At 33.8% G+C, this 17,175-nt stretch overlaps 1 protein-coding gene across 5 annotated transcripts in view; it reads right to left on the minus strand.

Moving 5' to 3' along the window:
* Nucleotides 1-2,225: 2,225 nt before the first annotated feature.
* Nucleotides 2,226-17,175, minus strand: part of ATF1 (activating transcription factor 1) — a 49,635-nt gene continuing 34,685 nt past the window's right edge. For all 5 annotated transcript variants that reach the window (XM_074325699.1, XM_019724571.2, XM_019724575.2 and 2 more), the window contains 4 exons: nucleotides 14,815-14,945; nucleotides 9,867-10,049; nucleotides 9,621-9,780; nucleotides 2,226-3,725 (listed from right to left, as the gene is read on the minus strand). In XM_074325699.1, coding sequence (XP_074181800.1) covers nucleotides 3,581-3,725; nucleotides 9,621-9,780; nucleotides 9,867-10,049; nucleotides 14,815-14,945 — 619 coding nt within the window. In that variant the 3' untranslated portion in view covers nucleotides 2,226-3,580. The remainder of the gene's footprint in view (nucleotides 3,726-9,620; nucleotides 9,781-9,866; nucleotides 10,050-14,814; nucleotides 14,946-17,175) is intronic.

Consider the following 17,175-nt stretch of genomic DNA (forward strand, 5'->3'; position numbering starts at 1 on the left):
ATGATCAGACCTAGGTCTGCACCCTAGTTTTATTTAACATGTGAACTTGTTCAAGTCTCAGACCTCTGTGCCTTATTGAATTTGAACCCCAGACCCTCATTCATTGAACAAACATGGAGCACTCCTGTGACCAAGCAAGCACTACCCTAGACTGTATGGATCCTGCAAGAGCACAAGAGTTTCCCCCTAGAGTTTAATAAAGTATGAGTTGGAGGTAGGAGTGGGGAAGAGACCACTATTTTAGTTTGAATGGTTAAAGATCAGTTTAAATCCCAGATCCCTAGTTATTAATGCTTATATAATCTTAGGCAAGTGCCAATCTTACAGGATGACATTAAAATCTTAAATTCCACAAGAGCTATAACACTGCCTTGTTCATCATTCTTTTCCTAGTAATACTTGACATACAAAAGGCCTTCAATAAATATTTGCTGAATGAACACCATAATAGTTTCTGGTGCATAGTTAGCATTCAATAAACAGTAGTTATTAAGGAAATGGTATGATTGTGTATATTATGTATACAAACACCCCTGGATTTATAACAATTTAAACTGATACATATATACATAACTTACCAGTTAAAAACTGTTAAATATTACTTAATGAAGGCAGCAAACTAGTACATGTATCAATTTTGAGAAAAAGGATCTTAACCATGAAATGGCAGAGTTGATCACTAGTGCCCGTTTGCTGCAAAAAAATTGACACTGATGAAGGGGAAAGTTATGTCTTAAAAAAAAAAAAAAAAATGGAGTTAAATGGCCTAAACCTTCCTCTAAATGACTACCCCTCAGATTCCTGTTAAACTTTCCCTAGAACAGGCTTCTGAATTCTACACACTTGATGTAAGTGTTCCTTTACTTTGCTTTATAGTAAAAACAAGCAGTATTTATGAAAAGAACCTACGTTGTATCAGGGTAAATAATGTTAGATGACTACTGCAATTAGATTTTGATATACTTTGACATTTTGTTTCACTATAATCTGTTACTTTCCTGTAAATTAGCTATCAAGCCCTTAGTCAAATTTCACTCTTTATATCATTTATAGCATCTTTTCTGGGAATGTGAACTGCCATTGTGACAACTATCTAATTCTAAGCCATAATATATATTTTTATATCCTTCCTATGTCCACATATTTTAAGTGGAGAAAAACATACGTTTATGTGAATTTTAAAGGTAAATTTGTGATTATAAAGCAATTATAACTTTGATATAATTGCTGAATGAATAAACAAATATAGTAAGATTTCTAAAGCTCTAACACATGCCCATTCTTCACGCTCTGTTCACAATAAAATTAAAAGGGTATCTTATATGTTCAAAATGTGTTCATGGGCAATGTATTTCCTCAATATTATATATATAAATTAATTGATAATGAATTTATGTAAAATAGTAAATTGAGTGAAGGAATAGTTTCATTGGTCTATTAAACTTTTGAAGTCTAATTTCAAGTTTGAACTATAATTACCTTTAAAATTCCTTAAGCCGTATGTTGGATTCAAATGAGAAAAACATCTAGGAAAAATATGGTATGCACTCACGGAATCCTCAGAGGCTTGCTCGTGTCTGTTACATACAGCTAGGCCAGGTAACTTGATCTAGTGAGCAAGGCCCTGCACCAGAAGTCTGCAGGCAGTGCAGAGTTTACAAATATTTGTGGCTGCCCAGCTGTTAAGGCACTAAGAGCTAGACTATCTTCTATTGCAGCCAAGCATAACATCTACCCTTTTAAAAACTCCTGAAATAACCCAGTGACCCCTTACCACCTTCTGTTCTTCAAACTTAATAGACCACTAATTTAAGACTCTGGCTTTACAAGGTAATGAATGATATAAGTAATCCCACTGGTGATCAAACTTGTTATAACTTGCTGCCAAGTAAACAGAGTCTCAATTTACAAGACCCTGTTAATGAAATTTTTCATTATGATTAACCACAAATTTATCAACTGGGTTAAGATTTCTATGTAACTGGCTCCTTAACCATGTCCTAAACACTTGTAGAACAAAAAATTTCGCTACCTTTAGTTTATTGTAATTGGTTCTGAGTCAAAACATACAAGCATATCCCCTCTTAAAATAGACTGTAGACCAGAATTGTAAATTTATCCTCATTTTAAAGCTAGAAATACATTATACTTAATATAATTAACAGAATGGCTATCAGGAAGCTTGTCATTTATATATCAAGCAATACATTTTACATTCAGCAAACTTAATGTTATCAAATGTCCTTTAATTTCGTAGACAATATGATACATATTGTGTAAGAAGCACACAACAGCTTTGCAGTACAATTTCAAAGTGTACACTAATTGGAATACAGAGGTTAAATACTGGTGAACTGACAGCATTTTTGAACTCTGGATAAACTGCATACAAAACTGAGAATTCAAATATTAGCCAATCTGGAAACTTTACTTCCCATAATATAAAAATGATACTTTGAGATGCAAAATATTTTTTTTTACTAAACAAACTATATAAACATTTAAAATAATCATTAAAAACTCAACTTTAGAATTTATAAAGATTAGCTATAAAAATATATTGGCAGTCACTTTTATAAATGTACCATTCACTACATTACAAAATAGTCTCTAACATAAAATGGCTTTAATAACTGTACTATTTTAGAATCTGATAAACCTTACATTAAATCGATTATAAAATCCTCTTGGAAAACTTTGGTATGCATCTTCAGAAGGTTTTAAAAAAATACTCTAATATCACCTCAAGGGCCTGTAAACATTCCATTCTATTAAAGCACAACAGAATAAGTAATGTATATTCAACTGCATATAGGATATAGAATCAAAAAACAATTATATCTTTGTAGAAAATCACCATTCCCAGAATAACCAAAAAACAAACTATTTAAAAGTATCAAACTTTTAAACAGTTCTCTTTCCATTCTGATTAAAAAATGTTACAAAATCACCACACTCTATTCATGTACCTTAGATGCCTTTTAGGACAAGGCCTCAAAAATAGTTTAACCCACTCTCAAAAAACTCTTGAGTCCAATAAACAAACTTAAAAGCTCATTTAAAAAACTTGACAATAGAACAAGTATATGTAATCAGACACATAATTTATATATTTAGTTATGTATTAGCTCTTATATTTGTAATTTAGACTTTATTGGCAGAAATAAAATACACACACACACAACTGAAAAAAGTAAGTTTTAGGAAATAGTAAGAAACGCAAACTTATAAGGTAAATTGATTTATTTTTAAAAATTCAATTTACCAATTTATCAATTTTATCTATGATTTTTAGATTATTGACAATGATTGTTATCTAGAAAATTCAAATTGATGAAAGTTCATTTCTTGCTTCTTGAGTGTGTTTAATTTTTAAAGCTTCCAGTTGTGCCAGTAACTTCCTTGAGGTCATTTTCCACTTTATCCTCTGTCAACAGATCTCTTGCATAATGTATTTATCTTTGAGTTGCAAAAGCCTAAATAAAAGCTTCATTTTTGACCTTTTAATTTATAAAACTCCACTAAAAAGAAAAAATCCATCTAATTTTTAGACAAGTCCACAAAGTATCTTCTTTAAGAATCAAACACTTTTATGGGAATAAAGATCCTTCAAAGTTTTTAACTCTTCTATTAGAGTTTTATTTTGATTTTCCAGGACTGCAACTCGATTTTCGAGGCATTTCACATATTCTTTCTTCTTTCTGCGACATTCTCGAGCAGCTTCTCTAAATATAAGCATTAAAAACCCATGTTAGAAAAAAAATTCACTTTCTTGAAACAGTAAATGCACTTTAGTAATTTTCCCTGGTCTTTTTTTCCTAACTAAAAAAATTAAGGTAGCGTCTATATACAGTGAAATACAGATCTTCAGTGTAGAATTCAGTTTTGGCAAATGCATGCACCTGTATAACCCACATACCTAGTACCAAGACAGAACATTTTCATTGCCGCAGAAAGTTCCCTCATGCCCATTCCTGGTCAGTCCTCTCCCCAAGCTGTTCTGTTCTGATTTTAATCACCATAGATGAAGTTTTTCCTAATCCAGAACTTCATATAACAGTTATACAGTATGTAGTCTTGTGTGTGGTCTCCTTTCCTCTGTATTTTTGAGGCTCATTCATGTTACTGCACGCTGGTTTGTTCCTTTATATTTTGGGGCATATTCCACTGTATGAATATCACCACAATTTGTTGATCCTTCTCTTGGACCGTCTGTAGTTTTAGCTGCTATGCATGTTTTTGTGTCAGTTTCTTTGTGAACACGTCCCATTTCTCTTGGATAAATACCAAGGAGTGAAATTTATGGCTCCTCTTGCAATTAATTTTTATTGAGCTTTAATTACAAACAGTGCTTGATAATCCGTTTTGTACATGTCCTCTTAGAATATTTCTATGAAGTCACATATAAGTTTTATACACACACAGAAGTAGAAAGTACTATTTTTTATACTATGTACTGTAGATATTATCTGCAATTTGCTTTTTAACACTCATTGTTTTAATGATGTTTTTATATTGATGTTTCTATATTGGTACACAGATTTTTGCCATGTAGATATTTTGTTGTTAATTAACTTTCATTTCCCGAACTAGTGAGATTCAGCATCTTTTCAAAAGTTTATCCGTTTTTTGGATCTGCTCTTATGTAAACTGTCTTTTTATACCCTTTGTGCTTTCATACCTTTTGCCCATTTTACAATTAGAAATTATTAGAAAGACAAACAACCTAATGCACAACTCTCTCTATACATTATACATATTAATCCTTTACCTGTTTTTAACTTTTCTAATCTATCATTCGACCTCTGTTATTTTTATTCTTGGGCCATAAATGCCCTTTTTTAGTCTCTTTTTTTCCTTGGCTTAGATTAAAATGTCATGCACTATATATTTCCCTCTAAATTTTATTTTCAAGACTTTACTGCTTAATTTTCACAATTAAGATTTTATTTAATCTGTCTGGAATTATTTTTGTACATGGTATTAAAAATAGGAGTCCAATTTAATTTTCTTTCAAATGTGGAGTTGATTGTGTATCTTTTATTAAATAAGCCATCCTTTACAAGGGCATTTAACTAGCACAACAAGCTATTTCTGGCCTCTCTATGCCACTTGCTAATGTTACTGTCTGCTTCTTGGCTGATACCAACTTTTGATTACAGTGGCTTTAGAGTCATTTCAATGCCTTATAAGACAAAATGACCTCTTTCTGCTCTTGACCATTCTTGGATATTTATTTCTTTCATGTAAACCTTTAGCTTATTTTGTCCAATTTTATAAAGAGCTATAGAGAATCACATTAAATTTATATTTGAATTCTGGAAGAGTTGACATTTTATATTAATTGTCTTCATCAAAAAACAATATTTTTCTATTTGTTCAGATACTATTTTACCTCTCAATAAGATTTTAAAAATATGGACCCTATACCTTTCCTGTTAAATTTACTAAGTATTTTAAGATTTTTGTCACTAATATTAATGTAATATTATCTCCCATTATTTTCAAGATGGTAATTCATAGTAGAAAAACACCTTACTAAATTTCCTTATAAATTAATATAGTTTAAAAAATTTTTATGAAGTAGTACACACAAAAGTCTGTCGTATAGATGTAAGTTATGTAGCATAATAAAATGTTTACATGTAAACTCAATACCCAGTAAGAGAAACTATTCAACTCGAAAAGTAAAACAACTTAAAAAAGACCAAAAAATAACCCTAAACTTAACTGTAAACCTAACACTAACCCTAACCCTAACCCTTACCACAGACCATACTCTAACCCTAATACTAACATTAAACCTATTTGAAATCCAAATCCTAACTTCAAATCTAACTCTAATCCTAACCCTAAACCTCAGCCTAAAGCACAAACCCCAATTGAAACCCAAACCTTAACCTTAAGGCTAACCCTAACCTTAATGATAATCTTAAACCTAACCCTAAACCTAACCCCAAACCTAACAGTAACCCTAACCCTAACCCCTAACGCATCCCAGCCCTAGACTCCTTCTAACCCTCACCCTAACACTAATTGAAACCCAATCCCTGACCTAAAGCTAAACCAAATTCTACACCTAATCACGAAGTCAACGCTAAGCCTAACCCTCACCCTGAACACTCAGCCTAACTCAAAATGAGACCCTAACCCTAACCCAGCCCGTATCCTAGTCCTAAACCTAACACAACTCTAATTTAAATTAAACCCTAACTTCAGAGTTAACTCTAACCCTAACCATACACCTATCCTGACTCACTAGCTAACCCTGAATGTTAACACTTGTCCTAAACCTAATGCTAACCTTAGCCCTTACCTAAACCACACACACACACACACACACAAAGTATCTATACTGTTAAAGGACCCTGTATGCTATTTCCATTCCATACCCCTGCCTCTTGCCCAGAAGCAATTACTAGCTTCAATCTTTTGCTTATTTTTATAGTTTTAGTACATATGTACGCCCCTAAATTATATATTATTTAGTTTGCTTATTTTCTAAAACATACTGTAAAATATCACACTATGTATTGTTTCAACTTGCTTTTTTCACTCAACTTTACTTTTCTAATATTTATTCATGTTAAATTGATCGTTCATTTAATCATTACAAATGAACACTATTACACTGTATGAATACTGTTGTATAAAAACAAAATACCACAATTTATGTACCCATTCTGTTATTTATAGTTATTTGGGTTGTTTCTTGATTTCTGCTATTTTTATGCATACTTCCTACAAAAGTCTCTCTCGGTCACATACACAGAGTAAAACAGCAGTGTCACAGAGCATATCCAGGTCAACTATACAAGATACGACCAATTCATTTCCAAAGTGGCTACACCAATTTACACTCCCATAAGCAATATACGAGTTCCAAATCCTTGCCAGCTCCTGGTTAGACTTTAAGATTTTTGCCAATTGGATGAGGATCAATGGTATCTACATGTGTGGTATTAATTTGCGTTTCTTTAATTACTGATAATGGTAAGCAATCTTTCATGATTATTAACTGTGTGTTTTCTGAGAAATGCCTATGCATGTATTTTGCCAATTTTTTTTCTGTTGGGTTGTACTTTTCTTATTTTTGATCCTTGTATTTTTTTCAAACAAATCTTTTTTTGTTAGATATGTTGTACAAATAACTTCTATAGGTTTGAAGCTTACATTTTCACTTGCTTTCTGTTATCTTCTGTTCGACAGAAGTTATGTTGATCTTAATGCTGATATCACACTAATTACCAAAGCTTTAAATAAAACTTGGTATCTCCTCACCTGATTCTTGTCTGGAATATTTTGGCTGTTCATGGCCCTTTACTCTTCTATAAATTTTAGAATCAACTTGTCAAGTTCTTCAAACAACCTGTTTGGGTTTTGAGTGGGACTGCACTGAATCTATGGATCAATTGGGGGAAAAATAGTCATCTTTATAATACTGAGTTTCCGTATGTGTGGACATAGTATATTTCTCCGTTTATATCTAACAAACGTAAAAACTCATCACTTCTAACAATTTTTCTGTAAGTTCATTTGGGTATTTTTAAATAAGCAATCATATAAAAATAGTAATAGTTTTACTTCTTTCATTTAAATTCTTATATTCCCTCCCCCGCCCGCCTATTCCTGTTTTACTAAATGACAAGGGAGGGTTTCCAGTACAAACTGGTTCTTTTTTAAGCTTCCAAATAAATAGTTTGTAGATGATTCTCCTAGATATTCTAAGCGGATAAATATATCTTTGCTAATAATAACAGCCTTGTTTTTCTTTTTCAATTTTTGTCACTTTTAGAGTCTCTTCATCTTTGATTTTCAATGACATCCTCTTTTTCCTTTAAATATATATACTGTTTTTCCTTTTCCCATTATAAAACTGAAGACTTTACAAAACTCATTCTGCTGTTTGCTTTTTTTGCTGATGCTTACTCCTGAAAGGCAGTGTAGTATTATCTAAGACGCTGGACTCTGAAGCCTGGACCTGTGAGCTTAAATCCTACGTCTCCCACTTACTAAGCAGCATAGCCGAGGCAAATAACTTAGCCTCTCTAGGTCTCAGTTTCCTCATCTCAAAACAAACAAACAAAAGGAAATAATATTTATACCTCAAAAACTTCTGTGAAAATTACAATTGGGCTTTGGTACATTCATGATGGAGGCCTAATTCCTTGGTAGTCTATGATTTTTCAATTTGTATTTGTTAGAACTTAATGTATGGGAATTCATTAAAGCCTGTGTTGAGGTTGCTTTCTTCCAAGCAATTGAGGGCACTATGGTCGTTGATCCGTCTTTAAATTACAATTCTCAGCTTACAGGTGTAGCACTTCTTGGGTCTTTACCTCATGAAGAATAATCTGTGATCCAGTTTCCCAGCCTGCACAGGCCCCAGGCTGTCCCTAGTCCCCTCTGCGTAATAAAATTATACCGATCACAAAGCTCTGAATTTATCTTGATTATACAGGGGCTGCGTCAGTGCTTATTAACCTCATGTCTTATGCTTCTGGTTCATGCCTAATCGCAGCAGAATTCTGACCTTCCTGTAGGCTCATCCAATCATTTAAAAGGACGGTATTTATATTTCATCAAGCTTTTAAAAATATTATGTAGCCAAGGTCATGCTGGCAGAAACAGAAGTCTCAATTTAGTAATTTTTAACACATCTTTTGGATTTCCCATACAATTTTATCATAAGCAAACAAATACAATTCTTCTTTTCTAATATTTGCATAACCTACTTCATTTCCCTATCTTACTGCGTTGGTTGGAACCTCCAAAACAGACAGTCCCTGCCTTGTTACAAAGTTCATTTACAGTGATGTTTGCTCTTAGTTTCTAGTAAAGCAACAGTTTATCTTGAAATAATTAAATTCATCCATCTGTTCCTTTTATGGTAATTTTTACTGCTCTAGAAAATCATCCTTTTACTATAATTTTCTAACTTATTGGTGAGGAGCTGAAAATAGAATCCTATTGTAATTTAAAAAATTTACTGTATCTGTGGTAATTTACCCTCTTTTGTTCCTAATTTAGTTTATTGGTATCTTTTTTCTTTTTCCCTTGAACACATTGCAGACTACCCATTATATTCTTTTTCTCAAAGAACCAGTGGTTTTTCATGCCTGATGTACATACATATAGTGCATACAGCAATGTTTAAAATACATTTAAAATGAAAGTGCATGTTTCTGGGGGTTAAAACAATTGCTCAAGAATTGATTTTTAAGAGCATTTCTATGTCAGTAAGTAAACGAGGTATTACATAGATTGCCACTAATTCTTTCCTCTTCTTGCTGTGGTTAATGTCAAACAGCAACCTATTATTTTCATTTAACTTTGTCAGCCCAAGAACAAAATACATTGTTTGAAAAGCTTTGCTTAATTGTGCTATTCAAAGGACACAATAGCAATGGAAGAACTCCAGGCCACATATTAAATAGATTGAGCAATGGGATTTACTAATCCATTGAAAATTAACCAGACGTAATCTAATACTCAGTAAAATTAAGCTGATAAATCAATCTCTCTCTTTATTTCTAATATACAATTCCAGTTAACATCTGGTTATGTTTTGAGATTTCCAAAAACATTACCCATTCTGGCAGTATAATTTTATTACCTACCTGTTTTTCATCAACCTTATTTCTCTTTTCAATTGGGGGTCGTCTGTTTTAGTTGTCGGAGATGTAAGAGTCACAGGAGAGGTCATCACCACAGTTTGTGGCAGCGAAGTAGCTGAAGGCGTGGTACGGATCTGATATGTCTGCATATCTCCTGATGCAGCTGTGTGGTCAAAAAGAATGAGTTAATTTGTAAGTGGCTTTGAAAATACTTTGGGATGCTTTCCACAGACGCTTAAGCATACTTACTTTGGACAACCACCTGGTTGCTGGGCACGAGTATTTGCTGTCCGTCAGAAGTCTGTGCATACTGGAGAATTGTTGTACCTTGTTGAGTACTGCCTGAATTTGTCATGGTTAATGTCTGAAGTCCCTGTACTCCATCTGTGCCTGGACTGGCCAGCTGTAGGGCTCCATTTGGGGCAATGGCAACTTTAACCAAAGAGAGAACACAGCTATTGTAAGGCTATACAATACACTAATTGCAAACGATTGGTGAAAAAAACAGTTTATTAAAATAGGCTTGAAAGCACTTCCACTTAATAAGTGTTGACTGGGTGAACTATCTGTAAAATAAATAAAATGACATTTCTTTATAAAATTTTAATTCAGATGCACTAATCTTAATCTCAAATTGTACAACATAACTGGTCAAAACACATTTTGAGCTCTATGGATTACTCCATGCTAACTGCAAATGTTGTCACAGCCCTTCTGGAGCATTAAGAGGGCACCGATGACAAACTTTTAAGGGTAAAATAAGTAGAAGGACACATTAACATAGTTTGTAAATTTATTCAAAAGAAGCATTAAAAAGATTTTTGAATAGATAAGTGTGTCCATGGAAAAAATTTCAAACAGATTACATAATGAAAAAATAAGTCTTCATACTGTATCTTAGCTGCTCTCTAGTAGTAACTAATGTTAGATGTATTAAATATTATTATTAAGTGCTATTTTTAAAAACTATTTTTGTTTTTCAATTACAGTTGATAGACATTATATTAGCTTCAGGTGTACAACATAGTGATTACACATTTACATATCTTATGAAGTGACCCCCTGCTAAGTCTAGTGCCCATCTGATACCATACAGTTATTACAGTATTATTGACTATATACCCTAGGCTGTACTTGACATCCCCATGACAATTTTTAACTGCCAGTTTGTACTTCTTAATCCCTTCACCTTTTCCACAAAGCATTCCAATCCCCCTCCTGTCTGGCAAGCATCAATTTGTTCTCCGTATCTATGAGTCTGTTTCTGTTTTGTTTTTTAGATTCCACATATAAGTGAAATCATAGTATTTGTCTTTCTCTGACTGATCTCACTTAACATAATACCCCTAGTCCATCCATGTTGTCAGAAATAGTAAGACTTCATCCTTTTTTATGACTAATATTCCATTGTATATCTGTACCACCTCTTCTTTATCCAGTCATCTATTGATGGGCACTTAGGTTGCTTCCATATCTTAGCTATTGTAAATAATGCTGCAGTGAACATAGGGGTGCATGTATCTTTTCAAATTAGTGTTTTTAATTTCCTCTGATAAACACCCAGAAGTGAAATTGCTGGGTCATAAGCTAGTTCTATCTTTAATTTTTTGAGGAACCTCCAAACTCTTTTCCATAGTGGCTGCACCAATCTGCAATCCCACCAGTGTTGCACAAGGGTTCCCTTTTCTCCACATCCTTGTCAACACTTGTTTATTGATTTATTGATAGCCATTCTGACAGTTGTGAGGCGATAGCTCACTGTAGTTTTAATTTTGCATTTCTTTAATGATTAGCATCTTTTCATTTCTATTGACCATCCGTCTGTACATCCTCTCTGGAGAAATGTCTAGTCAGGTCCTCTGCCCATGTTTAACTGGATAGGTTTTTTTTCTCCTGGTGTTGAGTTATATGAATTCATAATAAATTTTGGATATTAACCCCTTATTGGATGTATTATTGGTGAATATCTTCTACCATTCACTAGGTTGTCTTTCCATTTTGTTGGTTTCCTTTGCTGTGCAAAACCTTTTTAGTTTGACGTAGTACCATTTGTTTATTTTTTCTTTTGTTGTCCTTGTCGGAGGAGACATATCCAAAAAGATATTGCTGAGAGTGATGTCAGAGAGTTTACTGCCTATGTTTTCCTCTAGGAGTTTTATGGTTTTGGGTCTTAACATTTAAGTCTTTAATCCATTTTGAGTTTATTCTTTTATATGGTGTAAGAAGTGGTCTAGTTTCAGTTTTTTGTGTGTATCTGTCCAGTTTTCCCAACCCAGTTATTGAAGAGACTGTCTTTACCCCATTGTATATTCTTGCCTCCTTTGTCATAGATTAAATGACCACATAGGTATAGATTTATTTCTGGGCTCTCTAATTGTGTTCCATTGATCTATGTGTCTGTTATGCCAGTATCATGTTGTTTTGATAACTACACCCTTGTAGTATAGTTTGAGATCAGGTATAGTGTGACATCTCTAACTTGTTCTTTCTCGAGATTGGTGGGACTATTTGGGGTCTTTTGTAGTTCGATACAAATTTTAAGATTATTTCTTCTAGTTCTGTGTAAAATGCTATTGGTATTTTGATAAGGATTGCATTGAATCTATAGATTGCTTTGGGTAGTATGGACATTTTAATGATGTTAATTCTTCCTATACATGAGCAAGGTATAAATGCTTCCATTTATTTGTATCTTGTTCAGTGTCTTATAGTTTTCTGAGTATAGGTCTTTTATCTCCTTGGTTAAATTTATTTTCAGGTATTTTATTTTTTTGATGCAACTGTAAATGGGATTTTCTTAATTTCTCATTCTGATAGTTTGTTATTGGTGTATAAAAATACAACCGATTTCTGAATATTAATTTTGTATCCTGCTACTTTACTGAATTCATTTAATGTAATGGTTTTATGGTGGACTCTTTAGGGTTCTCTATATAGTATCATGGCATCTGTAAATAATGAGTTTTATTTCTTCCTTTCCAATTTGGATGCCTTTTATTTTTCTTGTCTGATTGCTGTAGCTAGGACTCCAGTACTATGCTTAGTAAAAGTGATGAGAGTGGACATCCTTGTCTTCTTCCTGATCAAAAGAAAACACTTTCAGCTTCTCATCACTGAGTAGATGTTAGTTGTGGGTTTGTCATATATGGCCCTTATTATGTTTGGATACATTCCCTCTAGTCTCACTTTGCTGAGAGTTTTAATCCAGTGGATGCTGGATTTTGTCAAATGCTTTTTCCTGCATCTGTTGAAATGATCATGATTTTTACCTTTCATCTTGTTTGTAGTGTGTCATATTGATTTGTGGATATTGAACCAACCTTGCATCCCAAGAACGAATCCCACTTGATCATGGTGTATGATGTTTTTAATGTATTGCTGAATTTGGTTTGCTGATATTTTGTTGAGGATTTTTGCATCTATCTTCATCAGGGATATTGGCATATAATTTTCTTTTTTTGTAATGTTTTTTGTCTGGTTTTGGAATGAGGGTAATGGTGGCCTCATAGAAAGAAATTGGGAGCCTTCTTTCCTCTTGAATTTTTTGGAATGGCTTCAGAAGGATGGGTGTTAATTTTTCTTTGAATGTTTGGTAAAATTCACCTGTGAAGCTATCCAATCCAGGACTTTTGTTTGATGTGAGTTTTTGATTACAGATTTGATTTTATTTGTAGTAATCAGCCTGTTCAGATTTTTCTGTTTCTTCTTGATTCAATCTTGGAAGATTATGTTTCTAGAAATTTATCCATTTCTTCCAGATTGTCCAATTTGTTGGCATAGTTTGTAGCATCTTCTTATAATCCTTTGTATTTCTGTGGTGTCAGCTGTCATTTCTCCTCTTTCATTTCTGATTTTATTTGGGTCCTTCTCTTTTTTCTTGATGAGTTTGGTTAAAGGTTTACTATCAATTTTGTTTAGCTTTTCAAAGAACTAGCTCTTAGTTTCACTGACCTTTTCTACTGTTTTTTAAGACTATTTTATTTCTGCTCTGATTATTTCCTTCTTTCTACTCACTTTGGCCTTTATTTGCTGTTTTTTTCCTAGTTCCTTCCAAGTGTACAATTAGATTGTTTGCGATTTTTCTTGTTTCTTGAGGTAGGCCTATATTGCTGTGAATTTCCCTCTTAGGATTGCTTTCACTGTGTCCCATAGATTTGGGGTCATTGTGCTTTCATTTTCATTTGTCTCTAGGTGTATTATGATTTCTTCCTCAATTACATATAAATGCTATAAAAATATAAAATAATATATATATATATATATATTTTAAAAAATATAAATAAAACTAAAGGGATTCTTAGTATTTTAAAGAGTGGTCTCTTTGAGGAGGTGACAGTAGCAGAGCAGAGGTGAGGATGCAAGCCATGTGCAGATCTGGAAGTGGGAATGACAACTCCAATGATCCTGAGGCAGAAACAAGTTTCTTGTGTTGAAGAACAGCAAGAATGTCAGTGTGGCCAGAATGCCATTCAGTGGCAGGAAAGAGATGAGATCAGAGTGGTAGGCAAGGCCTGAATGTAATGGCTTGTAGGATTTATTCTAAGTGTGATGGAATGTCACTGGAGGATTCTGAGCAAGAGTGGTATGATCTAATTAACATTTTAAATAAATCACTTTGGTTGCAGTATGGAAAACTATTAGAGCAAGAATGGAAGCAAGACAACTGGATGCCTACTGCAATAATTTAGATGAGTGTAAACCAAGGTGGTAGTGATTGGAGATGTTGAGAAGTGGTCAGATGGAACATATATTTTGTGGCAAGATCCAATTAGTCTTCTGAAGAACAGGTTGGGAGTGGAGGGAGAGGTTATCTACAAATGGATAGCACAAGAGAATTTCTTGGGGTGATGGACTTATATCTTGATTGTGGTGATTAGACAACTCCATGCACCTGTCAAAACTCAGACTTACACCCCAAAGTAAGTGTATCGTTTACAAGTAGTGTGTCTTTAGGGACATTATCTAACTCTCTAAGCCTCAGTTCCCTCATAAATTGGTAACTGCATATCTCATAAGGTTGTTGTAAGGAGTAAATCAGATAATGATAAAAAAGTAGTTTGCATTATTTGTGGCTCAAAATATTATCCTTTTATAGTCATTACTATTACAGTATGGTAGTCTTCCTACACGCCACTTCTTTACATGGAAAAGTTCATTTTGGTATGTCTATCAGGTGTAAATTTATTCCCATACATACTGTACTGTCCGGTGCTAGTCTGATAGATGGGAGTTGGAACAGACATAGAAGTGACAGCAGAAACTCCAGGGTTTTCTCCGTCTCCTTTTCTGCCCCGTGTATCTTCAGAAGATAGGTCTTTCAAAATTTTTCTGTGAAAAATAGAACTCTATTAATGCTAGTAATGAGGACGGCTTTACAAAAAGAAACTGCTAAATAAACCTTATGAAATCTGTGGTTAAAAGTACAATAATCTGCTAGATACCTAAAACGTGTCAAGGAATGCTTTTGTCTAGCAAATACTATTGTTATGTGATGTACTGCAAGCTAGTTATATTCTACTTTAAGACTATCTGAAAAGAAACATTGAACAAATCATACAGTGTATTTCAATGTGCAAGGCCCCTGTAGAGGTATAAAATGGCAGTTTCCCCTACAGGAGAAATGGCCCCATTGTGAGGTATTTCATTAATTAACAAGGTACTATTTATTTTCTACCGTGTTTCCCCGAAAATAACACCTGGCTGGACAATCAGCTCTCATGCATCTTTTGGAGCAAAAATTAATATAAGACCTTTAATATAGTTATAATATAATGTAATGTAATGTAATATAATATAATATAATATAATATAATATAATATAATATAATATAATATAATTAATATAATATAATACCAGGTCTTATATTAATTTTTGCTCCAAAAGACGCATGAGAGCTGATTGTCCGGTTAGGTCTTGTTTTCGGGGAAACAGGGTAAATAGTATCAGTGACTTTCTTTTAAAAGGATCAAATTTATTTTTTCAACTTTCACCTCTATAGTTGAAGAGAAGCCCACAGTTTTTGAAAAGAAATAAGATTAGAAATAGTATGAAAAGGCAGCGTACTAGTGATAAAATTGCTTATTTTAACAAGAAGAGGTAAATAAGATCCCACAGGTACCCTCAGACTTGATAAAAGAGGACTCAGGACAGGAGTAAGGGGATGAAAAAAGTTTCCTTGCTGAAAAGAAAGGTCTTCCAAAACACAAATAATGCTTATTTGTTTCTGGGGGAAAAAAAGGAAAAAAAAGTTTATTCAGGAATTCCATGTTCACTGTAGAAAATTGGAAAACTGAAATGTAGATGTGTGAAAACAATAAAAAAGAATCACAAAGGAAAAAACCCCTTGGCATTAAAAGGCACCTTTCATGTTATCGATGCCAACCTCTCAGCCCATGAAGAATTCTCTCTCTACTTTCCTAACATCCTTTAACTATCAGGAATAGGGCATCCACAACTTCCAAAAAGCAAACCATTCAATTGTTGAAGTTAGAGCCCTTCCTTATTTAGACCCACAGATGGTTCCACCCACTGAAACTAGAGAAATTTAAGCTTAACCCTCGTTCTATATTCATGGCCTATTTTGCAATATTTGACAAGCACAGATCTTCTTTATTTGAAGCCAATCAATTTGTTCCTTCAGCTATTCTCTAACATCCTCCAGCTCCGCCTCCTTACTCTGGACAGTTTTCCCACAAAGAGCTAACACAGTTGTAGACTGTATCAACAGAAGTCCATACAGAAAACAGGGAAGTGGCAGTCCTAGGGGACTCTGCGAGGCATTTGTAGAATAGTCACAGGAGTTCCTCATCCTGCTTATGTATCGGAATACCTGGGGAGTTTACTGCATCCAGATTGCTGTCTGGTACCTGTAAGGACTGAGTGAGCAGGTAGGACTGAGCTCCAGAATCCATTTAACAAGCTTGCATGGTCTTATGCAGCCAGCCTAGCCTGCAACTCTGGAATACTATGCCCATTTCTTTTTCATTTTAAGTTATGAAACACTGTGAGCATAAAAGAAGTATAGAAAATAAAACACCTATGTATCACATACCAACAATCAATACATGCTAGTATTTTGCCCTATTTGCTTCAGGTTATCTTATTTTTCATAGGAATTAAGTTACAGATACATCAAATGCCACCACCAATCCCTTTCCCTTTACACCCTCAAAGAATACCATTATCTAAATTATTGTTTATCATTCCCATATTACTTTCACTACAAAGCATTTAGATTGTTTGCCACTGTTTTGTATTCTTCCTCATCTTCCTGGTTCAACCTTGGAGAACCTTAGGGAGCAGTCTTTTGGATGACTTCTCTCTATTCTTTCTGGTGATCTCTGTCCCATGGGCTTGAATACCTTGTGCATACTGATGACCTTTCAAATATTTCCCCAACTTCACTCCTGACTCCATACTCCTATCATCCAATAATGTACTGAATACTTCTATTCAATAGGCATGTCACACTTAACACATCTAAAATCTAATGTCAGATATCCTTCTCCCAGGCAGTCTTCCCCACTTCAGCAAATATCAACTCTGTTCTCCGTAAAC

This window comes from Rhinolophus sinicus, linkage group LG02, assembly GCF_036562045.2.
Source record: "Rhinolophus sinicus isolate RSC01 linkage group LG02, ASM3656204v1, whole genome shotgun sequence".
Classification (NCBI taxonomy): Eukaryota; Metazoa; Chordata; class Mammalia; order Chiroptera; family Rhinolophidae; genus Rhinolophus; species Rhinolophus sinicus.